The sequence below is a fragment of the Mixophyes fleayi genome, chromosome 11 (genome assembly GCF_038048845.1).
Source record: "Mixophyes fleayi isolate aMixFle1 chromosome 11, aMixFle1.hap1, whole genome shotgun sequence".
In the NCBI taxonomy this organism is placed as follows: domain Eukaryota; kingdom Metazoa; phylum Chordata; class Amphibia; order Anura; family Limnodynastidae; genus Mixophyes; species Mixophyes fleayi.
Genome location: NC_134412.1, coordinates 56,689,959 through 56,711,939, shown reverse-complemented (window position 1 = coordinate 56,711,939; position 21,981 = coordinate 56,689,959). Strand labels below are relative to the sequence as shown.

Below are 21,981 nucleotides of genomic sequence, written 5' to 3'. Positions count from 1 at the left end.
CAGCAGGACAGAGCACAGGACACAGCACCACTGGACTGATACTGCAGAATGTGTGAACTTGGTAATATTGCAGTACCAATGGACTTATACTGCTGGATTGGTTTTGCAAATTTGGTTATAATTATTATATATTTTTTTTTTTTTTTAAATTTTTTTATTTTTTTTTACTTTTTTTTTATTTTTTAAAAACTTGGGAATAATGGGGAAATAACTATGCTCTTAGAAGCACAGAGCACAGGACACAGCACCACTGGACTGAACAGGACACAGCACAGGACCCAGCAGCACCACTGACCTCAGAAGGACAGAGCACAGCACACAGCACCACTGGACTGATACTGCAGAACACAGCACAGCACAGCACAGCACAGCACAGCACAGCACAGCACAGCACAGCACAGCACAGCACAGCACAGCACAGCACAGCACAGCACAGCACTAAACAGCACAGCACTAAACAGCACAGCACTAAACAGCACAGCACTAAACAGCACAGCACTAAACAGCACAGCACTAAACAGCACAGAGGACCACCTAACACACCCTCCCTCTACCCTGATCAATGCCCGAGTGAAGATGGCGGCGACTAGCGGGGAATTTATAGGATCCGAGTATCGCGAGATCCGACAACGGGATTATGAGTCAGAGCCTCAGTTTCACTTTTGAATTTGGCGCCAATACCCGGATCTGTCTCGGATCCGACTCGGATCCGCAACGTTCGGGTGGGCTCGGATTTCATAAATCCGAGTGCGCTCATCCCTACTTTTAAGGCCAGTAAAAATTAATAAAAGCTCTTTGCTTAGTTGCACAGGGGAATGCATATGCTAGAATTACAGTTACAATCAATAATGCCCAGAGGCGCACGCAGGGGGGGTTTCTGGGTCTCCAGGAACAGGGCCATTTTAACAACATTATGGGCCCCCGGGCAAAGCAGTGCACCAGGGCCCCTAGATATAGATATAGATATATAGATGTATATAGATACAGATATAGATATAGATGTATACAGATATAGATATAGATATATAGAGATAGAGATAGATAGATGTACTTGCTCAGTGACCCTTGAAGGTTTTTTTGCAGGTTTTTTTCTTTTGCAGGATTATTTATTTTCATTAAGAGCCGTGCCTATGGGGCCCCCTTGCCCGTGGGGCCCCCCGGCAGCTGCCCATCGTGCCCAATGGAAAAGATGGCCCTGTCCAGGAACCCATCCCCTCCGCTAAAGAAGTGCCCCTACATAGCGGCACTGTACTATATAGCAGCCGCGGCGCTGTCAAAGAAGCGTCCGCGGTGGTGCTGTATTGTATACAGCACCGCCACGGACGCTTCTTTGACACGCTGCGGCTGCTGTATACTACAGTGCTGCCGAAACGGAGCTGCTGCGCATGTGCGGGCGCATGCACAGCAGCTCTCTCGCTTTTTTTTTTTGGGTGGGGAGGACCTTAAAAATCCTGCGTGCACCCCTGATGCCCCCATATATATCATACTGCATCTCAAAGATGTGAGGCCCTACCACAAGACAACTCCAAAATGCTGTTGTATACCCAGAGGGTTATCAAACATTCTTAAAATGTACATGTCAAAGCACAGTAATGTTTTTATCAAAGGTAGGCAAAGTCTGGGAACCAAAGTATTATTTATACATTAACAATTAAATTAGAATGCAAAATTAGGGTAATTGTAAAGTGGAGTAACACTATGTGGAACTGAGCTTTGCTAACAGTTAATTTTAGAGAAAATGTGTTTGAAGGTTTTATGCTTCTTTTTTATTTCTTTTATGTTTCCTTTAAGATACATGTTGTTATTCCTAAACTAAGCTAGTGTGTTTTGAAACTTGCATTTGTTTTATTTGTGTCATTCATTGTGATCTGCAATGTATATTTTGAATTATGTTACAGTATATTACATATTGTATTTACATCAAAATACACTAAAACAAAATATTTTACAGATGCATTTTATTTTCAGACCAGTGTGAAATGAGATGAAAAGGACATGGCCTCGGGGTGGAGGTAACTTGTTTATAATATGTAAACAATGTATCATACATCACATATTTACGCACATTTATTAATGATATTCATGCAGCCTAGAAGTAATATTTTGACATTAGCAACATGTTAATTTGTCCTTCTTTAGTCAATATCATACTTCTGGTAGAACGATAAGAAGGTCATGCAATGTCAGAGAAGAGGATATCTCTAGTGCCATGTCTTCACACAATCATTTGAAGGATGTTAATTTGCTTGGTATCTTTCCTTGATCCTGGCCTTCAAGGCCTCAAACAATTGAGCCAGTTTAACTTTGGCTTCCTCTGCTTTAGGCAAGAGCTGTTCTTTGATGCCTTCAACAACAGGTCCTAATTTTTCTTTTAGGGCTTCAATATTCTGGGCTATCTGTGCCCTGTACTCATCAGCCTTAGGACCATAAATGGCCTTGGCTTCTTCCAGTTTCATGGTCACATGTTGCCTCAGTTCCTCACCATATGGGGCCAAATTGGCACGAAGGGAATCTACTTCAGCACGCAGCTTTTCTCTAGCATCCTCAGCCACGGGTTGAATTTTCTTGTAGAAAGCTTCTAGGTTTTCCCGGGTTTGCTTCCTCAGCTCATCTCCAAAAGGTTCCGCTTTCTCTTTAAAAGCTTTCACCTCCTCACTCCATCTTCTTTGAAAGTTTTCCACCAGGGGACGGACCTTTTCTCTGATAAGAGGGATGTCCTTCGACACTTCTGCAGCCACCTGCTCTCTAATTTTTTCCAAATATGGATGCAATTGTTTTCTCACAGCAAGTGCATTAGCACTGAGGCTGTCAAACTTCTCTGCAATTTTTAAACTAAATAAAAGAAACAGATAATAAAATGTAATACTTCTACAGTAACTACTGAAAAAACACAAAACAGCCTGTAACTTTAATCTATTGATGACACTCCCTGAAATGAATGGCAACTTTCCACAACTTCCATGTACATCAGTCTGCACCCCATCTCACACCATCCAATGTGGGTGTGCTGCCTTCAACATAGATGCATTGTTCCTATCTTATATCCCCCCCCCCCCATTTTACATCAGGGAAAGCACATTCAGCTCCTGATATCTCCCTTCTACAACTGTAAGTGTGTTCCATTCCTTGGAACTTCCTCTAGTCATTTTATGCTCTGCACATCACTTACTCAAGCTGTTTTCCAAGATCTGAGGCCTCCAATTGTGATGAAGCTTCTTTACCAACATCTCGCAGTTTGTTTAGGTAGCTCTCAATCAACTCCCGGGCATGCTGAACAGGGCTCTGGGGTTCCTCATGTTGCCAGTAGTAACGAGCCTGTGTTCCTGAAGAGAAGGAGAAAGAGCTATGTGTTAAAGTGAAACAAAAGTGTCTGTCCACACAATGTAGATGGTTCAATGATGTGCTGCCTATACCATGAACGATAAAGGTACAGAAGAGCGGTATTATGAAAGATATTGATTACAAATATTTTTAAAAATTCTCAACGGATAAAAAATAAATTTTAAAATAAGCCAAATAGCATTTTAATTAAAACTCATCCCTCTAATAGGAGGCCACACATGATTTACACGCCAGCCTCAGAACCTGTATAGATAACAGGTCCATTATTAAAGAAACAATGTAATCTTAGTTAAAGTCAGAACAATATATCTTTGAGTTTGAATCCCCTACTGAGCACAACCTATTTCACAGATATTAGCCATAAGATTCTAATTTCATGCTTACACATGGCTGTCATGGGCATTGCTTCAAAACAAGAAGGGTGACGGTGTATTTTAGTTTAGGAGAACACAATCCACAAAGAAAAGAGCAGGGGATTACAAGTGTCCTCTAACTTCTAAACACTGACTGCAGTGATTCAATGATAAACAAAAGTTATTGCTCATCCTTTTCTAGTAGTGCAGACACCTTGCACTAGATCCACATTTCATTTTAATTTGTACAATTTTCCAAGGCTGAATATATTTAGTGACTATAATGTAAGTAGAACATGTCATTTATGAATTTACAATGGACATTTCAATAAAAGGCAGTAGCTTTTGAGCCGTGTTCTGTAAAAATCCCTTTAGGTTTTGCAATGAAAACAGAGAAGGAATTGCATAAACCTAGGCTATCCTGATATACACATTCTCTGCTGCTATGAGACAGAGAGAGAGCTATACCCTGCCCTACTTATGTGGGAACTCTATAATATTACTGCTTGAGAACATTGAAAGTAAAGATGATAGCAATGATATACTGAATGTCTCCCATATCCCCCACCTACCTGTGAGGAACAGTAGCACAAGGGTTATGGTTAAACCTCTCATAGCTGCAACTTGTCCTTACCAACCTATAACAAAATGCATAAATATTAAAATCTTAACCTTTAATATGTTTCCCGCTTTTTAGAGGTTAAATTTATTTCAATGTTTGCTAATTCATGCATAGACATAATAAGATGAATATGAGTAAGATACTACGTTCAGCCTTTCTTTGTAAATTATCATATATTCCAAATGATTATTTTTGGACTTAATAAATTGGTGTCAATATAAATGTACACTTCTATACAATATACAATCTATATATGCACACCAAAGACCATAGTTTTTCCCAGAGCAATCCATGCAACTGGTCCTTATTCCAGAGGAAAAATGTGCCTTAAGATACTAATTTAATATTATTTCATAATGAATTTATGCAGGCAGCTATATGATTTGAAAAATAAACAAATATATAATTTAGACAATTACGTTAAGGTTATTCCACACAAAATTGTCCATCCGCACAAGAACATTATGTACCTCCCTTTATTTTCTATCTGTGACCATCCACATTATTTCATTTTCTGGGTGGTACTTTCCCAAAACTCAGTAGACATCCGTAACAGAGGGCAAGAAGGGAGGTTCTGTTATGGGGGGCACTCATTTCAGTCCAAAAATTGGTTGAAAATCCTCAAAGTCTATTTGTATTCATTAAAAGCTTACATTTATTTGCAAACATTTTAAAATACATTTTTCCCCACTATATTTTCAAAATATTTTATTGGTAAGCTTTTATTGAATATAAATAAACTTCGAATTTTAAACCAATTTTTATGTACTGAAAAGAGTGCCCCCATAACAGAGCCTTGTGTCTTGTTCTTTGTATTGTGCTAAGGTTGCTACTAATGCAAATAGTCCTATTGGATAGTGGGTCCCCCATCAAAAGTTCTGTTGTTAAGAAGAGACAAGATTTAATAAAATATATTTTTGAAATGGAAAACCCTTAGAAATCCGTCAGCAGCACACACAGCATAGTGAAATTCCCAAAAAATGTTCCCTGGCGTAGAAAATGAAGATATTGTGGCTAAAATAAAATAACTCAGACAGATCACTGCTCATACTTCTCGTTCACGCCCAGTTAGGGTTGTCTGAGCTCTTACCTCTCTCCTTGCTGGTCAGTTGCCGATGGGATTTGAGTTAGGCACCTCTCCAAATTTATACTCCTGTGTACACGCACAGCCTGGGTTTTATCAGCTGAGATAAGCAGGATATGCAGTTTAACATGTGGAACTTGGGGAGTAAAGTTCAAGATGAGCTAGGAAAACACAAGGATCTGCTGTCTCATTCCCAACCCTAGACACACACACATAATATTAATGTATTATAGACACGTGTCTTATTATTCAGGCTATACATTTTACCTTTAGAATTATCATTAATATTTGAAGAAACTAAAACTATGACAACATTAATTTAAGCTCCATTTGGACTATTGTCCCAGTTCTGTTGTTCTATATGACAGAAGCCATGTACAGAACCTATTGTTACCCTCTCAGGAATTGTTAACCTGTAATACACGTACCTCCAAGAACACATCTGATAGATTCTAGTGGGTCAATGTATTAACTTCCGATTTTTTCAACTCAACGCTATTCGGCGAGTTTGCAGTGAAAATTTAAAGCGGCAGTGGCGTTAAAGACAAAACCATGTCTTTAAAGTCATTGCCGCTTTAAATTTTCACTGCAAACTCGCTGAATAGCGGCAAGTTGAAAAATCGGAAGTTAAGACATTTTCCCCCCAAGTGTCTGAAAAATGTAACAACTGGTTACTGTAGAAGGTATACAAGGGATATAATGTCTGTCCTTGGCACAGTTTGCTGCTATGCCCTGGGCAACTGGAGCCCAAACCCAGAGACTGAATCACATTTTAATTAATGATTAATAGTTTTTTCACTGCAACCTATATACAGGTATGGGATCTATTATTGGGGCTCATGTAGTTTTCTATGGTCTTACCTCACACTGCCCTCAGCACCCCTTCTCATTTAATTGTTTAGCAATGCTCCTCACAGTGACTATAGGTGGGAAAACATGTGATTAGGTCTATGTCAATTACATCACCAACCAACGGCAATTATATTTTAATGTCCGGATAATTACTTCCCCAGTAAAAGATCCTATATCTATATTTAAATATCAATTTCACTGTTTTAAAGATAACGTTCCTATTTACGTCTGTTACTTGTAAGTTAATGTATGCTTGGCAAGCGAATCAACAAATTGTGTCATTTAATCACCCACAAATTGTTCCAAATAACACCAGCGATGCAGCTTCTTAGTAGGATTTGGATTAGTGATACTTTATTTGTAACAAATAGGGTTAATCAAGAGTGTAACTACATAAATAGCAACTCATGCAGCCCGGAGGCACTGTGAGCCCAACATGACCTGGTCCTACTCTCACCTCCTCATCATTCTGCCTTCCAAGGCTGCCATGTACCAAGGCAAGCCTGCAATGACAACAATGATAATGCTTACAGTGGCAGAGATAGAGACGTGGAGAACTGTGGGGAGGAGAAGTTGAGGGAAGGAGTGGAGGCTGTTGGACGAAGCGGTTGAGGAGCTTTGTGTCGTTCAAAGCACCTCTACATGGTGTCACACACAAAATTTATGTGATGATGAGGTATTGCTAATTGTCACCACAGATTCTGTAGCGCTTTACAATGAGGAACAAACAGTAATAAAACAATACTGGGTAATAGATACAGACAGAGAGGTAAGAGGGCCCTGCTCGCAAGCTTACAATCTATGGGACAATGGTTTGATAGACAAGGGTTACTTCATCTTGATAATAAATGGTGTGTGCGCGCATTTAATCATATTCTATATGTTAGTTTAAAACATTTGTCTAGATTATAGGAAAGCTATTTGACAGGATATAAGCATAGTTTCAGTGGTATATTATTATTATTATTATAATTTATATGTTAGGCGCCACAAGGTTTCAGCAGCGCCTTACATAGTACAAACAGTAGACCATACAGGGTGAAACATTACAGAACAATGAGCACAAAGTATCAATGCTTCAGAAACTCCGGGCAGACATATGGAGTAAGGGCGGAGCAAAAGAGTAGGCATTGAGACAGAAGGGGAGAGGGGAACTGCTCATGTGAGCTTACATCCTAAGGGAGGGTGGACAAAACAGGCACGAAAGGGAGGCAGTGATGCAAGGGAGAAAAAGGAGACCAGGGGAGAGAGGGGAGAACAAGCAAAGTGGATGAGGGGTTAAGTGGATGTTTGGTAGGCTTTCAGGAACAGGTGAGTCTTGAGTGCCCGTTTGAAGAAGCACAGATTGGGAGCAAGACGAATGGAGCGAGGGAGGTCATTCCAGTGCAGGGGGGCAGCTAGGGAGAAGTCTGACTCTGGAGTGGGAAGAGGTAATTAGAATGGAGGAGAGGTGACATTCATTTGCAGAGGGCAGGGAGATGGCAGGAGTGTGAATGGTAAGGAGGTTGGAGATATAAGGGACTGGGAGAGAGCTTTGTAAGTAGTAGTAAGGAGTTTAAAGAGGATTCTGTAGGGGAAAGGGAGCCAGTGTAAGGCATGGTAGAGAGGTGAGGCAGAGGAGGAGCAGCGTGAGAGAAAGAGGAGTCTAGCAGCCCCATTAAGTACAGATCGGAGGGGGGCGAGATGGAAGAGGGGGAGGCCAGTGAGGAGAAGGTTGAAGTAGTCAAGGCGGGAGATGATGAGTGCGTGGATGATGGTTTTGGTGGCGTCTTGTGAGAGGAAGGGTCGGGTGCGGCAATGTTGCGCAGTTGGAAGCGACAGGCTTGTGCAAAGGATTAGACGTGGGGGGCAAAAGAGAGAGAGGAGTCAAGGGTGACACCCAGGCAACGGAGTTGGGTGACAGAGGAGATGGTTGTGTTATTAACAACGATAGAGAGGTTGTGGTGGGAGGGGAGTCTGGAGGGAGGAATTCAGTCTTAGATATATTAATTTTGAGAAAGAGTGAGGACATCCAGGAGGAGATGACAATAAGGCCTTTGGGGATGGTAGCCCAGTGTCCAAAGCATAGTTTTCAACATTTTAAAATAATTTCCAGGTACATACGTGGAGCGATGTTTAGGTGTAACATGTAACTATATAACCTTTGACCTCCACAAAACTAGTTAAATACTAGTGAATGATCTCAATGTCAAAGTGACTGCATATGTTGGGCAGTGAACAGTGTTAGTTATGTCTTGTGGGAAGTAAAGCGATAGCGTGCTGGTTCCTCTCACCTTCTGTTTCAGTGTGTGTTACAAGATGCTACTCTAGGTATTGTTGTCCTTGAGTAGATAGATAGATCTTGATACATACTGGCTTCCTATGGACTTAGGAAAACTGCTTTTTTCTTTAGATGAGCCATTATTATATGAAGAAGTATACATAAATACATTTGTAGAAGAGTCCTGGATGTAGACATAGAGGTGACATCATTCATATCTAGTGACATTGTCCCAAAACTATAATATATTGATGGAAACATATACAATGGTTGAACAGATATTGGACACTAATTTTCCACTTTTCACCTAGTCTGCTCTTTTGTGCCTCCCTGTCCTGATATGGGTCCACAATCTAGTAAACTTGTTTCTCATATTAGAAATGCTTCCAAATCTTCTATAGATCCAATGATTCAGCTAACTGTAGTAAGTCTTAGAGAAGACCATGGACCAAAATGTTTTCTGAGTTTGTAGCACAAAGCTGGCAGGTAAGGGGAGGAATCCCTTCCCCCTATACCTACTTCTCTATCTGATGAACTGATTAAGCCCTACTAGTGCAGAGGCTGAGCAGTCAGCAGCTCAGCAGGAAAAAAAAGATGATCCAATCTGACATCTTGGGTCCTGGGCTCATTGCCAGATACAGGTCTACTGCCTTATAAGTATTGTACCGAGCGCTGCTCTATCCACCTAATCACCACCATCCCATCACTGTCTATATATATATTAGGCCTGTGTTATTGAGTCACGTATCCGCAGAGTAATAAAACTCCATGCAAATAGGCTCTGCTACACCTGTAGTCAACAAGTAACGGATCTCATGATACGCTCCTTGTTGACTATGGGTGTATGTTCACACCCCTCTCTGCTCTACTACACAGGATGCTGCAGGATAGAAGAGTACCTGACAGCTGCTGCATCCATTACAGCCAGCTTAATGCAGTGTAATAATCAATATTTTTTTTATTTTTTTTAAAGTTTCTTCCCCTTCCACCCAATGATATTAAACCTTGTGCTGCCAGCCTAGTAGTGGCTGGGGCAAAATCGGGGAGAAAACAAACATGGTGTCCTCCCTATTTAACTCCAGTCAGCATTAACAGTCATAGACAAGTCTGAACCTTATTCTAAAGGCTTATTTTCAAATCCTTATCACCTTTTCCAGCAATAACCCTTTTCAACCCTTTATATTACAGCCGGCTCAAGATAGTGTCAAACCTGCCGGGGCAGTTGGCTCTATAGCAGGGGAACCTGCAGCATGTGGAGCCCGTCATAATGATAAACCAGCCTCAGTCTCACTACCCAGGGAGTCGTGGTCCGCAAAATAAAAGTGTGGTACCTGCCGGGACACAAATCCTTTTCCCACAACCCTGGGGGGTGGGAGAGGGGTAAAACAAAAGTGAATAATGTAAGTGTAAACACTATTTTAGTTTGTGGACCTACAGGTCCCAGCAAGCCAAAGTTGCCATTAACAGTCTAGGCCTGCTGGAGGTTGCAGAACTAGAAGCACCAGCCTACCCATGGCAGCCAGATCATGCTGGCAATTGGAGAACCACAAGTTATTTTCTTAATCTGGATAGATTCGCTAGATGTATGCAAATGTATTAACCTTTTGATTTGTGTATTTTCTGAAATTGTAGAGTATTACTATGCTGCAATATTGGCTGCTCATCAGATGTTGGTACTAGACTCCGGTTCAAGATACAATATACCGTATATACTCGAGTATAAGCCGAGTTTTTTAGCACTTTTTTTGTGCTGAAAAAGCCCTCCTCGGCTTATACTCGGGTGATGGAGATGCAGACCTCAATAAATAGTACTGAAGGGAATGGTGGTAGATCCGGAGGCTCCAAACTGTATAGGACATAACAATAAGGAACAATGCAGAGCAGTGTTGGTGTGTATAACTCACGATTTCTTGATAGCAGTTCTCAGTCCGTCCGCGGTATTCCTTAAAGACTGCAAGCAAACAGATGGGGTGCGCTGACTATAATAGCCGTCCAGACACAAAGTCTTTTGAAGGAAAGTTCCTAGCTCCGTTTGGTCCTACCACTCCAATAGCGCTGGTTGAAGTAGTGATGTTTCCATTCTTCAGACGCGCCTGTGCAGGAGGTTCCTGGCGTCCCGGCTGTTACTGATTTCCTCATGTCTCACTAAACAGGCTGTCAGTGCAGTCCAGCGCTGCAGCGGCAGAGGATGAATGGGATGTGAAGCGATGACGCGATGAATGGTAAATGATAGCAACCACATTAAGCATTATGAGGGAGATAAAGTCACTAATGTTTTCTTTGATCAATACAAACATTAATACAATACTGTGCAAAAGTTTTAGGCTTTGTGGAGAAAAAATAGAAATGTTAATAGCTTATTTTTATCAATTAACAAAACGCAAAGTGAATGAACAGAAGAGAAATCAAATCAATATTTGGTGTGATCACCCTTTGCCTTCAAAACAGCATTAATGCATCAATTCTTCTAGGTACATCTCCAAAGAGTTTCTGAAGGAACTTGGCAGGTAGGTTGTTCAAGACATCTTGGAGAACTAACCACAGATCTACTGTGGATGTAGGCTTGGTCAAATCCTACTGTCTCTCCATGTAATCCCAGACACATGTAGAGATCAGGGCTCTGTAGGGGCCATATCATCACCAGTTATTTATATAGCACCACTAATTCCGCAGCGCTGTACAGAGAACTCATTCACATCGGTTCCAGCCCCATTGGAGTTGACAGGCTAAATTCCCTAACATACACACAGAGAGAGACACTAAGGTCAATTTGACAGCAGCCAATTAACCTACTAGTATGTTTTTGGAGTGTGGGAGGAAACTGTAGCATCCGGAGGAAACCCACACAGGCAAGGGGAGAACTTGCAAACTCCACAGATAAGGCCATGGTCGGGAATTTAACTCATAACCCCAGTGCTATGAGGCAGAAGTGCTAACCCCTTAGCCATATCATCACTTCCAGGACTCCTTGTTCCTATTTATATTGAAGATAGCTCTTAATGAAACTGGCTGTATGCTTGGGGTCCTTGCCCTGCTGCAGAACAAATTTGGAGCAAATCAGGAGCCTACCTGATGCCATTTTTACACCTAAACTTATGGATAATTGATTTATAATTAAAAAACTGAAAAACACCGGAAGCAGAAAGCACTACAATTGATATATAAATAATAAAAACATACCTCAAACTAAACTAGGTACAACATCAGCCCAAAATAAGAGCCATATCGTGGACAGAATACTAAAATTCACCCAAAAAACGTAAAATTTTATAGAATTCACACCCTGGGTATACATGAAATTTATTGTACAATAAAAACAATTGTAAAAACCAAATATATATATATATATATATATATATATATATATATATATATATATATATGGCGTTTGATGATCCGGGGCACAAATAAAGGCCATCTCCTGTCTAAGGTTTCAACAAGTGCATTTCTGTTTAGTAGATGTGGTTCTCCTAACAGTATTACCACCATTCCTGGTACTTTTTGCCAGGCTCTGGAGTTGCCCTGTTGTACACTGTTGTACATGTATTTAGGGAAGAGGTGTGGAAGTGTAAATGTTCCCCAATTGTAGCTGCCCCTGCCTTCTATCCTAACACATGCCTCCTCGGCCTTACTCTGGAGGAGTGCTTTAGTAAACCTTCTTTTTCTTTATAAACATATTTTTAATTTACCAACTTTGGCTACAGTCATACTTGCCAGATGTTGGACGCCATATGAGGCACCTACTATTCACAATTGGATTACCCTTGTTAATCATGTATGAAAGATGTATAAGTGTAGAGATGTTTCACAAAAATATCATAAAGTTTGGTCTCACTGGTATCGGTCTCTCTCTATTTTTTTTTATAGATCCCCATCAAGATGATGATTATACTGAATAAGGAGAGGTCTCTGGTCAGTTGTCTCCTCTCTCCATTTTCTCTCGAGTTTTGCACAGCCCTCTGCAGCCTACTTGTCCTATTTTGTACTGTTCACTTATACAGTAATACACTTATACACATTTTATTTAGTTTCATGAAAAAATCCATTTAACCAACACAAATTCACAAAATGGAGAACCAATTTGTCTGCATATCACAAGTTTATTTCCAGGAATTCACTTTCAAAAATCATTTTCTGACGTCTCAAAAAAATTAAAATAAAATAAAAAATTAATCACTGAAACAGCCATTTTTACTACATGTTTTATATTTTTCTTGCTAGGCCAACATAAATTATGGAATAAAAATATCAACCAGAAAACAAAATCTAAATAATTACTTTGGACATACTTCATAGAGCAGTTTTATTACATTCAGCGGATTCCTGCGTGTATTGGATGCAAAGAAATGACTGACTGAAAAATTCCCAGTATAATTTACAAGTTCATCTCTTAGAAGTTGTAATGAGGCTTTGTTGATAGAAGCTCAAAATTATCTCAATCGCTTGCAGTGAAGCTTTACCGATTGCTTTTACAGCAAAAAACGGGTAATTTAGATTGTGTCAAGCTGCTGCAACGTGTTCTGAAAATGTCCATACATGACGTGGCATCATGATCAAAACTGCCAGCAACTGTGAATCATTCCTTCTCCTTTGCTAGGAACTCTGTGGTGTTGATGTGTCATTCAATGGGACAATACAGAGAATTCAGGCTCCAGGTTCAAGTTCATGGTGAATCACTCTGGAAATCAGGATCTGTAATGTTTAGCTGTGCTATGCTGCACATTCTCCAGCACTTACAGTTCTGTGTAAAGATAGTTTTCACAAAATTGAAAGAAAAAGATCAGTTGCACAGTTTTAACAATTTAAAACTCTAATCTATAAATAATGTTTTGAAGACAGCTCTCCAATCCCCTACATGTAGATGGGCGTTACAGAAAGCGAGGGGAGAGACTTGCAGGGCTTGGCCATGCTTTTTAACATATCAAACCTCTTCCATGAGCCGACGACTCCAACAATGGCAGCTCAGTGGGAGACAGACGCTTCTAGAACACCTTAATATAGTTTGTTTGTTTTTTTGTTTTTTGTTTTTTTTTATTATATGTGAAAATGTTTTAAACTGTGCAACAGAACTTATATTTAGTTTGAATAGATAGATGAAATCCACTAACACATTAAGCTCATGTTTGGGTGAAGCAAAGTAAAAAATAATTATATTGTTAAATGTTACTTAATATTTTAAACATTTTTCCTTGCATAAATTATATAGAAGATATCTACAACATTAATCATCTGTTAACCTATTCTGCATTGGACATAACACCAGGTATCACAACACCAATTATGAATAGAGCCTATATATTAATTTCTTTATAAGCACAGTGGCTAGCATTGCTTCCTCACAGCGCTGAGGTCATAAGTTTCACCCAGGACTCCATCTATGTGGTGTTTGTATGTTCTTCCCATATTTGTGTGGGATTCTCTGGGCACTTAATTTGCTTCAGACAGAAATGGATCTTAGAGTGTGTGTGGTAGGGAACTTATAATGTAAGTGCTAAGGAGGCATGGACTGCAGTGAATGATTACCCAAGATGGCTGCCTCACCCTCCACTAAATGTAAAGTGACTAAATGTAATGTGCTTTGAACTTTATTGGGAGACAGGTGCTTTATAAAAGTAATTAATGAGATGAAGAATTTTTTGCTGTGTAATGATATAGGACATATGTATTTTGTGAAAGTGATAATAAAAGTGCTATAATGTACTATTTCTTGAGGAAATTACAAGGTATGTACAATGGTCAGCGTATCTTTGTGCGATTGTTGCAAATGATACTAAGTACTAACTAGCTGCAAACCCAGCATCAGTGTAGAATAATGTAGGAGCATGTCAAAGCATATGGCTATTAAACTTAATACACAGGTGTCCTTTATAAGGTAGAGCACATTTCAGATAATCTGTATTTTGTGGGAAAGGCATATTCCCAATTATAAGTTGTATTATAGAGTTGCTGAAAAAGCATAAGGTAATAGACACAATTCCAAACACTGATTGTATGTAGCTATTGCCTGTTACACAATGGCTTTTCATATGCACGTTATATTTTAAAATTATAATTTTGTTTTTTTTTATTTCATAAGTAACTTGGAAACCATTACAAATAGCATCCTACATTCATTCCAAGTTAACTGAACAAACTTAACACTTCAACATGCAGAAATCTGTGCAGATGACAGTCTTTTGTCTCACCTCTATTCTTTTGACATGCATGAGCTGGTCACAAAGATCGTTGATCCCTATGACGATGTCTGTACAATGCAGGAGCATACACCATATCCCCCTTGTCCAGTCATCCACTTTGATAAGGCTCTGGTGTATACTGTACCAGCATTCACTTGAGTAAAACTCTTTATTGTACCTGTGTCTCTCCACAGAGACTACTGATCATAATGTGACTATGCATCCATCTGTCACAGCTACGTCTATAACACAATACTGATGTATCATCATTTATAGCAGTTATGGAAGCATTTTATATCAGTGCTCCATAATATTTATCTTAGAATAAATGCAGTTCAGCAATGGAAAGTACATTAACAGAAACACAATGTCACGACCAAATTATGATTGCCAACAACCCTGAGAGTAGTATGAGCTCACAGATATTTGCTTTCTACATAATACCCTGCACAGCTAAAGGATATGAATGATGGTAGAAATAAGGGTATAAATAGATATCATGTATAAGTGTAGTCAATATGAGAACTCCCTTAAAAACTACTAATGCTCAAGGAGATATTGGGGTAACATTTTTGCCCCCAGCATAACTACATTTCTGTTTAGTGCCTGAATTGCCTTGTGTATCAGCCAGATGGGAATTTGTACATTTGTTGAATGATTATATGAAAATGATAATTACTGCAAAACAAAAGAGGCCACAGCAGACCATTAATGTGCTATTATTTTGGATGGATCATGAAAAATGAAAAACTACCTGAAAGATGAGTTGGGAAAAGTATGACAGATATTGTCCAGCTGTTTGGAATCTTGTACGGGACGGGACTAAGGGCTAGATTTACTAAACTGCGGGTTTGAAAGAGTGGAAATGTTGCCTATAGCAACCAATCAGATTCTAGCTGTCATTTATTTAGTGCACTCTACAAAATGACAGCTAGAATCTGATTGGTTGCTATAGGCAACATCTCCATTCTTTCAAACCTGCAGTTTAGTAAATATACCCCATAGACTCATTAAACCAGAGGTGTTTTCTGGATTTCTGTCTGCAGAAACAGGTGGGATAATTACTGACCCAGCCCAAAAGACCTGTGCATGATTAAAGAAATCCTGAAAACATTAACTGTTGGTAGCCCTTGAGTACTGAGTTTGGACACCTATGCATTAAACAGTGATGGAGAGTGGGGAGCTTGGTTCTATACAAATAGGTGTGGAGATCCATGTACATCTGACCCTTCTCTATACACAATGGCACTATCTCATGTTGTTTTATCAAGTTTACATAAGTAGATTTATTGATGGATAATTTTTTTTATCAGAATTTTAAAGCAAATTTAACTCTGTTTTACAGCCCTTCTTCAAAAGCCATCTGCAGCAAGTGTACATACACAATATGGCAATAAAATGACAGACCTTAGCAGGTGCGGACTCCATATCCATCTTAGTGTTAAATGATGATAATAACCTGTGTTTTACTGTATATCACACACCACTGCCTAAATAAGCAGATTCACCCAAACAGAAGCCTTTGAAAACATTGTACAGGAGAATGGCCAGCCTATGGCTGCAAAATAATCTCACCATGTTAGCGGTGTGAAAGCATTTAGCTTTAAACGCTTGAAAAATGTAGGTTTTATTGTAATGCACAAGTAGCGATCCTCAATCCAGACCAGAAAACTATATTTATAAGTATTTGCCCATCCACAGGTGCGTAGATAATTTGAGAATGAATGTTATTCCTTTTAGATAGCACAGACATATTTTACAGTACTGTACAATAGGTAAGGTCAGCACTTGCAATAAAAGCATATGTTTATGCTGCTAAATGAAGTGACTCCAAGAAAATAACCCATGCATAGTTATTTCTGTCTTGTAGGGAAATCTGCTCATGAACCTATCAATGTCTATAAGAGCGTTAGAATTAGACTGCAGAGCTGCTCTGCATGGATTTGTAATAAACTTAATACTGGGACATTGTGAGCACTTAAAGCCCTCAGCTATTGACAAAGGCAACTTATCCAGTCAAAAAATAAATAGCATTGCACAACCTCTTGGTAAGCAGTGTTGCAAATAACTGCATTTCCTAGAATGCTTGTTCCATTCTAAGGTACATCCAATGTTTTCCAAGAACTAGACAGCGGCTAAACACGAATACACTGCCACTGGTAATCACATGACTTTCCATGTGCATATAAACCCACAAGGGCAAAGGCAGACTCTGCTAATGCATGTTACCGTTTATATGCTGAGAGAAACATAAGTTGATGTTCAGAAGACTGTTTAAACATGTGTGCAAGTGATTTGTTTTAAGTGCTTATAGAGTGGTACCACTTGGGAATGCTTGCAGTCTTTGATTAAAAGCAAACAGCGGGCAATTTAACAGACAGGAATTAGAAAAACAAAAACACCAAGAACAAAAATAGAAAGAGAAATAGAAAGGATGCATTTAAAAAAATAAAAAAAAAGCATGCAAATCAAAAGATACAGAACATCCACCATAACACCAAGAAAATATCCGGTAATCACTTCAAAGGCTGCTGGAATGTTGCTGTAAGGCAATCAGGATATGTAACCTGGGCTGCAGCAGACTCTAGGTAACCTTCATTCCTGAATGCCCCAACACACTAAAATTAAATCCTTACAAATGCTCATCCCATCTTTCCCTGCTAGGCCCAGCAACACTACTGAGGCAGCAAAAGACAAATTTCGTGCACATGCCAGACTGGTGATTGATGAATGTCTGCACCCCATGTAATAAAAGTTAGGGACAGCAAAATAATGTATGTTTTATGCATGAGTAGGCACAACAATTTTGGAGGGGGAAAAAAAAAAAAAAAAAAAGTATAAATAAAAATAATGAGTTTCTTTTTACAAGTCAAGATTATGTCCACTATGGGCACAAATGTTATGCCAGCTTTTGGACATAACCAGAGCTAGACACACGGATTATCACCAGCTTTTACCTGCTCGCAGTGAAGGTTACTTACGACTTGGAAAGGTTGCAAGATGCAGGTTTTGCAGAATCAAAAGTTCTGTCAAGAGTGGACGGGAGGGTTACATATTCAGATTTGTGACAATTATGGAATGTTATCCAAACATTAAAAGAACAGCACATCTGCACAGTACAACGCTCCCACTGTCTGCATTAGCGCAGTATTACACTTTACAACAATCCTTCACCTAAAGACAAGTTAATCTGGCCCATCCCCAAAATATAAATGGCGCTCTTAATAAGGAGGGTGCAAAAAATAGTTTTCTTTCTATATGGGAAAAGAATGGAAAGGCAAACAAACAAGTAGAAACAGAGATGAGACTATAGAAGTCAGATGTACAGCAAACAAGAAAATGGACATAGCGAGTGGTGACCCACATGCAAACCTACATTTTCTGCCCTCTTAAAACACAAACTGTTTCTTTTTTTTGTTTTTATTATCAATAATAACAATAATTATTATATAACAACATTTAGGGAAACAAGAAAGATGAACTAAGAAATAAAAACGGAAAAAAAAAAGAACATTTCTTACGTCAGAGATGCAGTGGGAGCCTGCTCAGTCCAGCAGGGGTGATTTTTTTTTTCTTCTTTCTCAAATAATAATATATATATATATATTTATTTTACTTTGATATTTGTGTTTGTAAGAGAAAAGAGAGGCTCTTTGGGCCAGAATTGAAATGAACTGGTGACGAGTGCAGGGACAACACACACACTTGTGTATATAAAGACATGTTGCTTCCCCCTCCTCCCTCCCCCTCAACACAAGTTGCTCTGTTCTGCATACATTGCTTCCTATGACACAGATATACACATATCAGCAAGCAGAAAATATGCTGTATGCAACGTTTTAAAACCCCTGTGCCAGCCGCCCACACGGCACTGATATATGACTGAAAGGGCACTATTGCAAAACGCTTGTTCCTCTAGGTAGGAGATCAACAGCTTATGAGGACAGGAATGAGTAGTGTGAGAGGTGGAAATATAGCAGCATTAGAAGACGGGAAAATGGCTAGTTCAGCAAAATAAAATGGTCAGCGTGACACATTGCAAATGTAAAAAGATGCAGAGCAAAGTGCTAGGAAGTTGAATGTGGCTGGAACACTGCTAATCAGAGCAAGGAAATGATGGTAAACAGAAGGACAATGCAGATGGGGATGAGAAACCTTTGTGCATGTGATAAATAAGCACAGATATAGACTGTGTAAGGTTATAGTGCAGGACAAGGTCTTGTTTGCAGTCAATAAAATTTTAACTGGTTTTATGGCTGTACCTCTTGTGGAGCTCCCACATGCAGTGGCCAATTGCTGCGGTTTATCACGCAAGACCATATTTGTCTTAAATACAAATATGCACAGTCTTCCTGAACGCTTCCCTCTATGACAGTCCTGTAACAGACCAGGGGTGCCCTTAGTCCATTAATGACTGCAACAAATTACAGGTTATTCATCTCATATGAGAAAACAGCTAATGTTCATGATTGCAAAACAGGGTTCAGAAGATAAATGGCTATAGATGATGATAGATGAAATAATTGGCAACAATTACTGATCTCTAGTAACAACTGTCTTTATATACACCAACACCCTCACTATATATACATCCATACACACAGACATTTATATACACACACTCACATATGTACAGTCCCCACACATACTTTACATGGAACACTTTAAGATCTCACTTTAACCCTCTCGCTGCCATGTGGAGATGAACTCCTGGCACACTCAGGGTTAATTCTGATCATAATGAATGACAGACAAAACACTAAAATAATAAAAATAATCATATGTAAAATAAGTAGCATATTGCACCAGGCCTAATCTCCCAAGGGCCTCATGGGCACTGTGTGGGATGTGTCTTCAGGGCAGATGGGCAGGAGGAGCTAGCACCCAGGGTGTAGGTTATCCTAGATTATATCCATCTTTCATCACCTCACTACACTATATACCCCACTTGGGTATTCCGCACACTGTCCCCATGCATTTATGTAGTGTGATGTAAGCACCTCTGTAAAAGCCTTTTATCAGGCTCAGTGTGTGCAACAATAAGCTTTCCTACACTCACTGCACCGTACCACCGTATTCTATGCTACAGCAGGACCAACGCTATCTGTAAGAGCATAACTAAAAATATTCAGCTCCAGGTATCAGACATTCCCGTACACTGACTTGCCTAGTTCTGTTAGTCACATTTTTATATATGAATCACCTAACTACTTCTACAAACACGGGGTCTCCTGAAAACTGGCCATGTAATAGACCCTTCAAAGAATAAAATATTTTTGAATCGGGGATTGGAGTTTACGGTCCACCAAAACCTTCTACATGTTAATACACAAAAATAAAACTAAATATATATATATATATATATATATATATATATATATATATATATATATTAAAACTGCACATATTTCCTGTCCTATTTACTCTTTGCAAAGGGGGTTTGTGTGTGTATGTGAACGTTTATATTTTCTTTGGTTTTTTATATCTGAGGTGGATACACAGAACTACATGCCCTAAGCGATAAAATAAATTAGTGCAACTTATGAAAACTGGAGCTTGATCTAGGTCATAGTTTACATTCATGACCACTGCCCAGTGGACCATAATCAACTCTGTAAACATGGATAAAAAACAGATGTAACTATGCTAGTGTAGATTGTGAAATATCAGCTGTCAATCAGATGCCAAACTCTCCTACAACACTTCACCCGAGGCACTAGCAGCTCCTGCCAGACCACCCTGGTCGCTTATGCACTGGTCACCCACAGGTGCCTGTGTCTCCTGTGTCCCTGGTTGGGCACTCCTACTGTGAAGCTGCAGTCTCTCTTGCCACAATAGGTGCCAGACTTCTATATAGGATGCTTTGCTGGTGTTTCTATATTTCAGGCACCACATAATTCCTGCCCTGCCAATGCTACCCTTCCTCACAGCGCCTTTGAAAAAAACCCTCCTCCTTTGCCTGCCACTGCCTGCAAGAGCAGCAAGTTCACAGACTTCTCTTTGAATAAAAGTGGGGTATAGATTCCCCACAACCAATTCCTGCCCTTCTTTATGAAGACCCAATCTCCAGAACGGAGGGTGGACTAAAACACAAATGATAAAATAAAAAGATGGGGCACTCCCAGAATCAGTCTGTGATGTGGTGGGGGCGTGGAGAGTCAGTTTGGGGAAGGAATACAGATGAAAATTTGGCGCTAAAGCTGCAGATACTGTTGGTGTTCAAAAGATGGGATCCTCTGTTCCTTGAAAGAAACCTGCAAAAGAGTAAGATGAACCACTGTAAATACTTCAGTGAAACAGGAATCAGACCGTTGTGCACTGCATCACACAACCACTGTGTACAGCCAACACTGTATAGTGCAAGTACATGGTTAAGCTGTACATCACATCTTCAACGTTTTCAAATATGATCTGTGCGCTGCTCCAAAAGAAGTCACTTTAGTTTAAAAAGCTAACAGGGACATTGTCTTACAATTATATTTCAGGAGTTAGCCAAATCAAAACCAATGTGGAAAAAGTACTAAAAACAGACACGCATAACCAGCATCAGATGGTTGGTTTTTTTTGCAGATCAACATACCTCAATTCACACTCCTGCCTGCTCCATGCTGAAGTTCAGATCAGTGTGTTTGTACCCCAGCAGCATGGTAGCGGGATAGCAAGAGGTGGAAAGATGTTGCCCACTGTCATCTATCACAGATAATTCTGTCTCTTCAGAAGTTCTCTCACAATCTGTACAATAAAAGCAAATACAGAAATTAAAATTGCAGTAACAGAGAGGAGTACAAACATTCAAGGTAGAAAATGCAACAGAAGGCAGGGAAGCAGGCAAAGAGAAAAGGGTGAGCGGACGGGAGGCAGGCAAAGAGAAAAGGGTGAGCGGACGGGAGGCAGGCAAAGAGAAAAGGGGAGCGGACGGGAGGCAGGCAAAGAGAAAAGGGTGAGCGGACGGGAGGCAGGCAAAGAGAAAAGGGTGAGCGGACGAGAGGCAGGCAAAGAGAAAAGGGTGAGCGGACGAGAGGCAGGCAAAGAGAAAAGGGTGAGCGGACGAGAGGCAGGCAAAGAGAAAAGGGTGAGCGGACGAGAGGCAGGCAAAGAGAAAAGGGTGAGCGGACGAGAGGCAGGCAAAGAGAAAAGGGTGAGCGGACGAGAGGCAGGCAAAGAGAAAAGGGTGAGCGGACGAGAGGCAGGCAAAGAGAAAAGGGTGAGCGGACGAGAGGCAGGCAAAGAGAAAAGGGAAGCACGACAGAGGCAGGCAAAGGGTGTAGAGAGCATGAGGGATGCATGGGCTA

The 21,981-nt window shown here is 40.0% G+C and overlaps 2 protein-coding genes across 3 annotated transcripts in view; both read right to left on the bottom strand.

The window, feature by feature from the left end:
• Positions 1-1,941: 1,941 nt before the first annotated feature.
• LOC142107841 (uncharacterized) lies at positions 1,942-5,495 on the bottom strand. The gene is made up of 4 exons (XM_075191473.1): positions 5,408-5,495; positions 4,268-4,333; positions 3,170-3,323; positions 1,942-2,832 (listed from the first exon to the last, which is right to left on the bottom strand). The coding sequence occupies exons 2-4, from the start codon at positions 4,308-4,310 to the stop codon at positions 2,238-2,240; spliced, it is 792 nt and encodes a 263-aa protein (XP_075047574.1). The 5' UTR covers positions 4,311-4,333; positions 5,408-5,495; the 3' UTR covers positions 1,942-2,237.
• A 7,098-nt stretch (positions 5,496-12,593) lies between these two features.
• SIK3 (SIK family kinase 3) overlaps positions 12,594-21,981 on the bottom strand; it is a 101,470-nt gene continuing 92,082 nt past the window's right edge. For both annotated transcript variants that reach the window (XM_075190377.1, XM_075190379.1), the window contains exons 24-25: positions 21,270-21,421; positions 12,594-20,943 (exon numbers count right to left, since the gene is read on the bottom strand). In XM_075190377.1, coding sequence (XP_075046478.1) covers positions 21,276-21,421 — 146 coding nt within the window. In that variant the 3' untranslated portion in view covers positions 12,594-20,943; positions 21,270-21,275. The remainder of the gene's footprint in view (positions 20,944-21,269; positions 21,422-21,981) is intronic.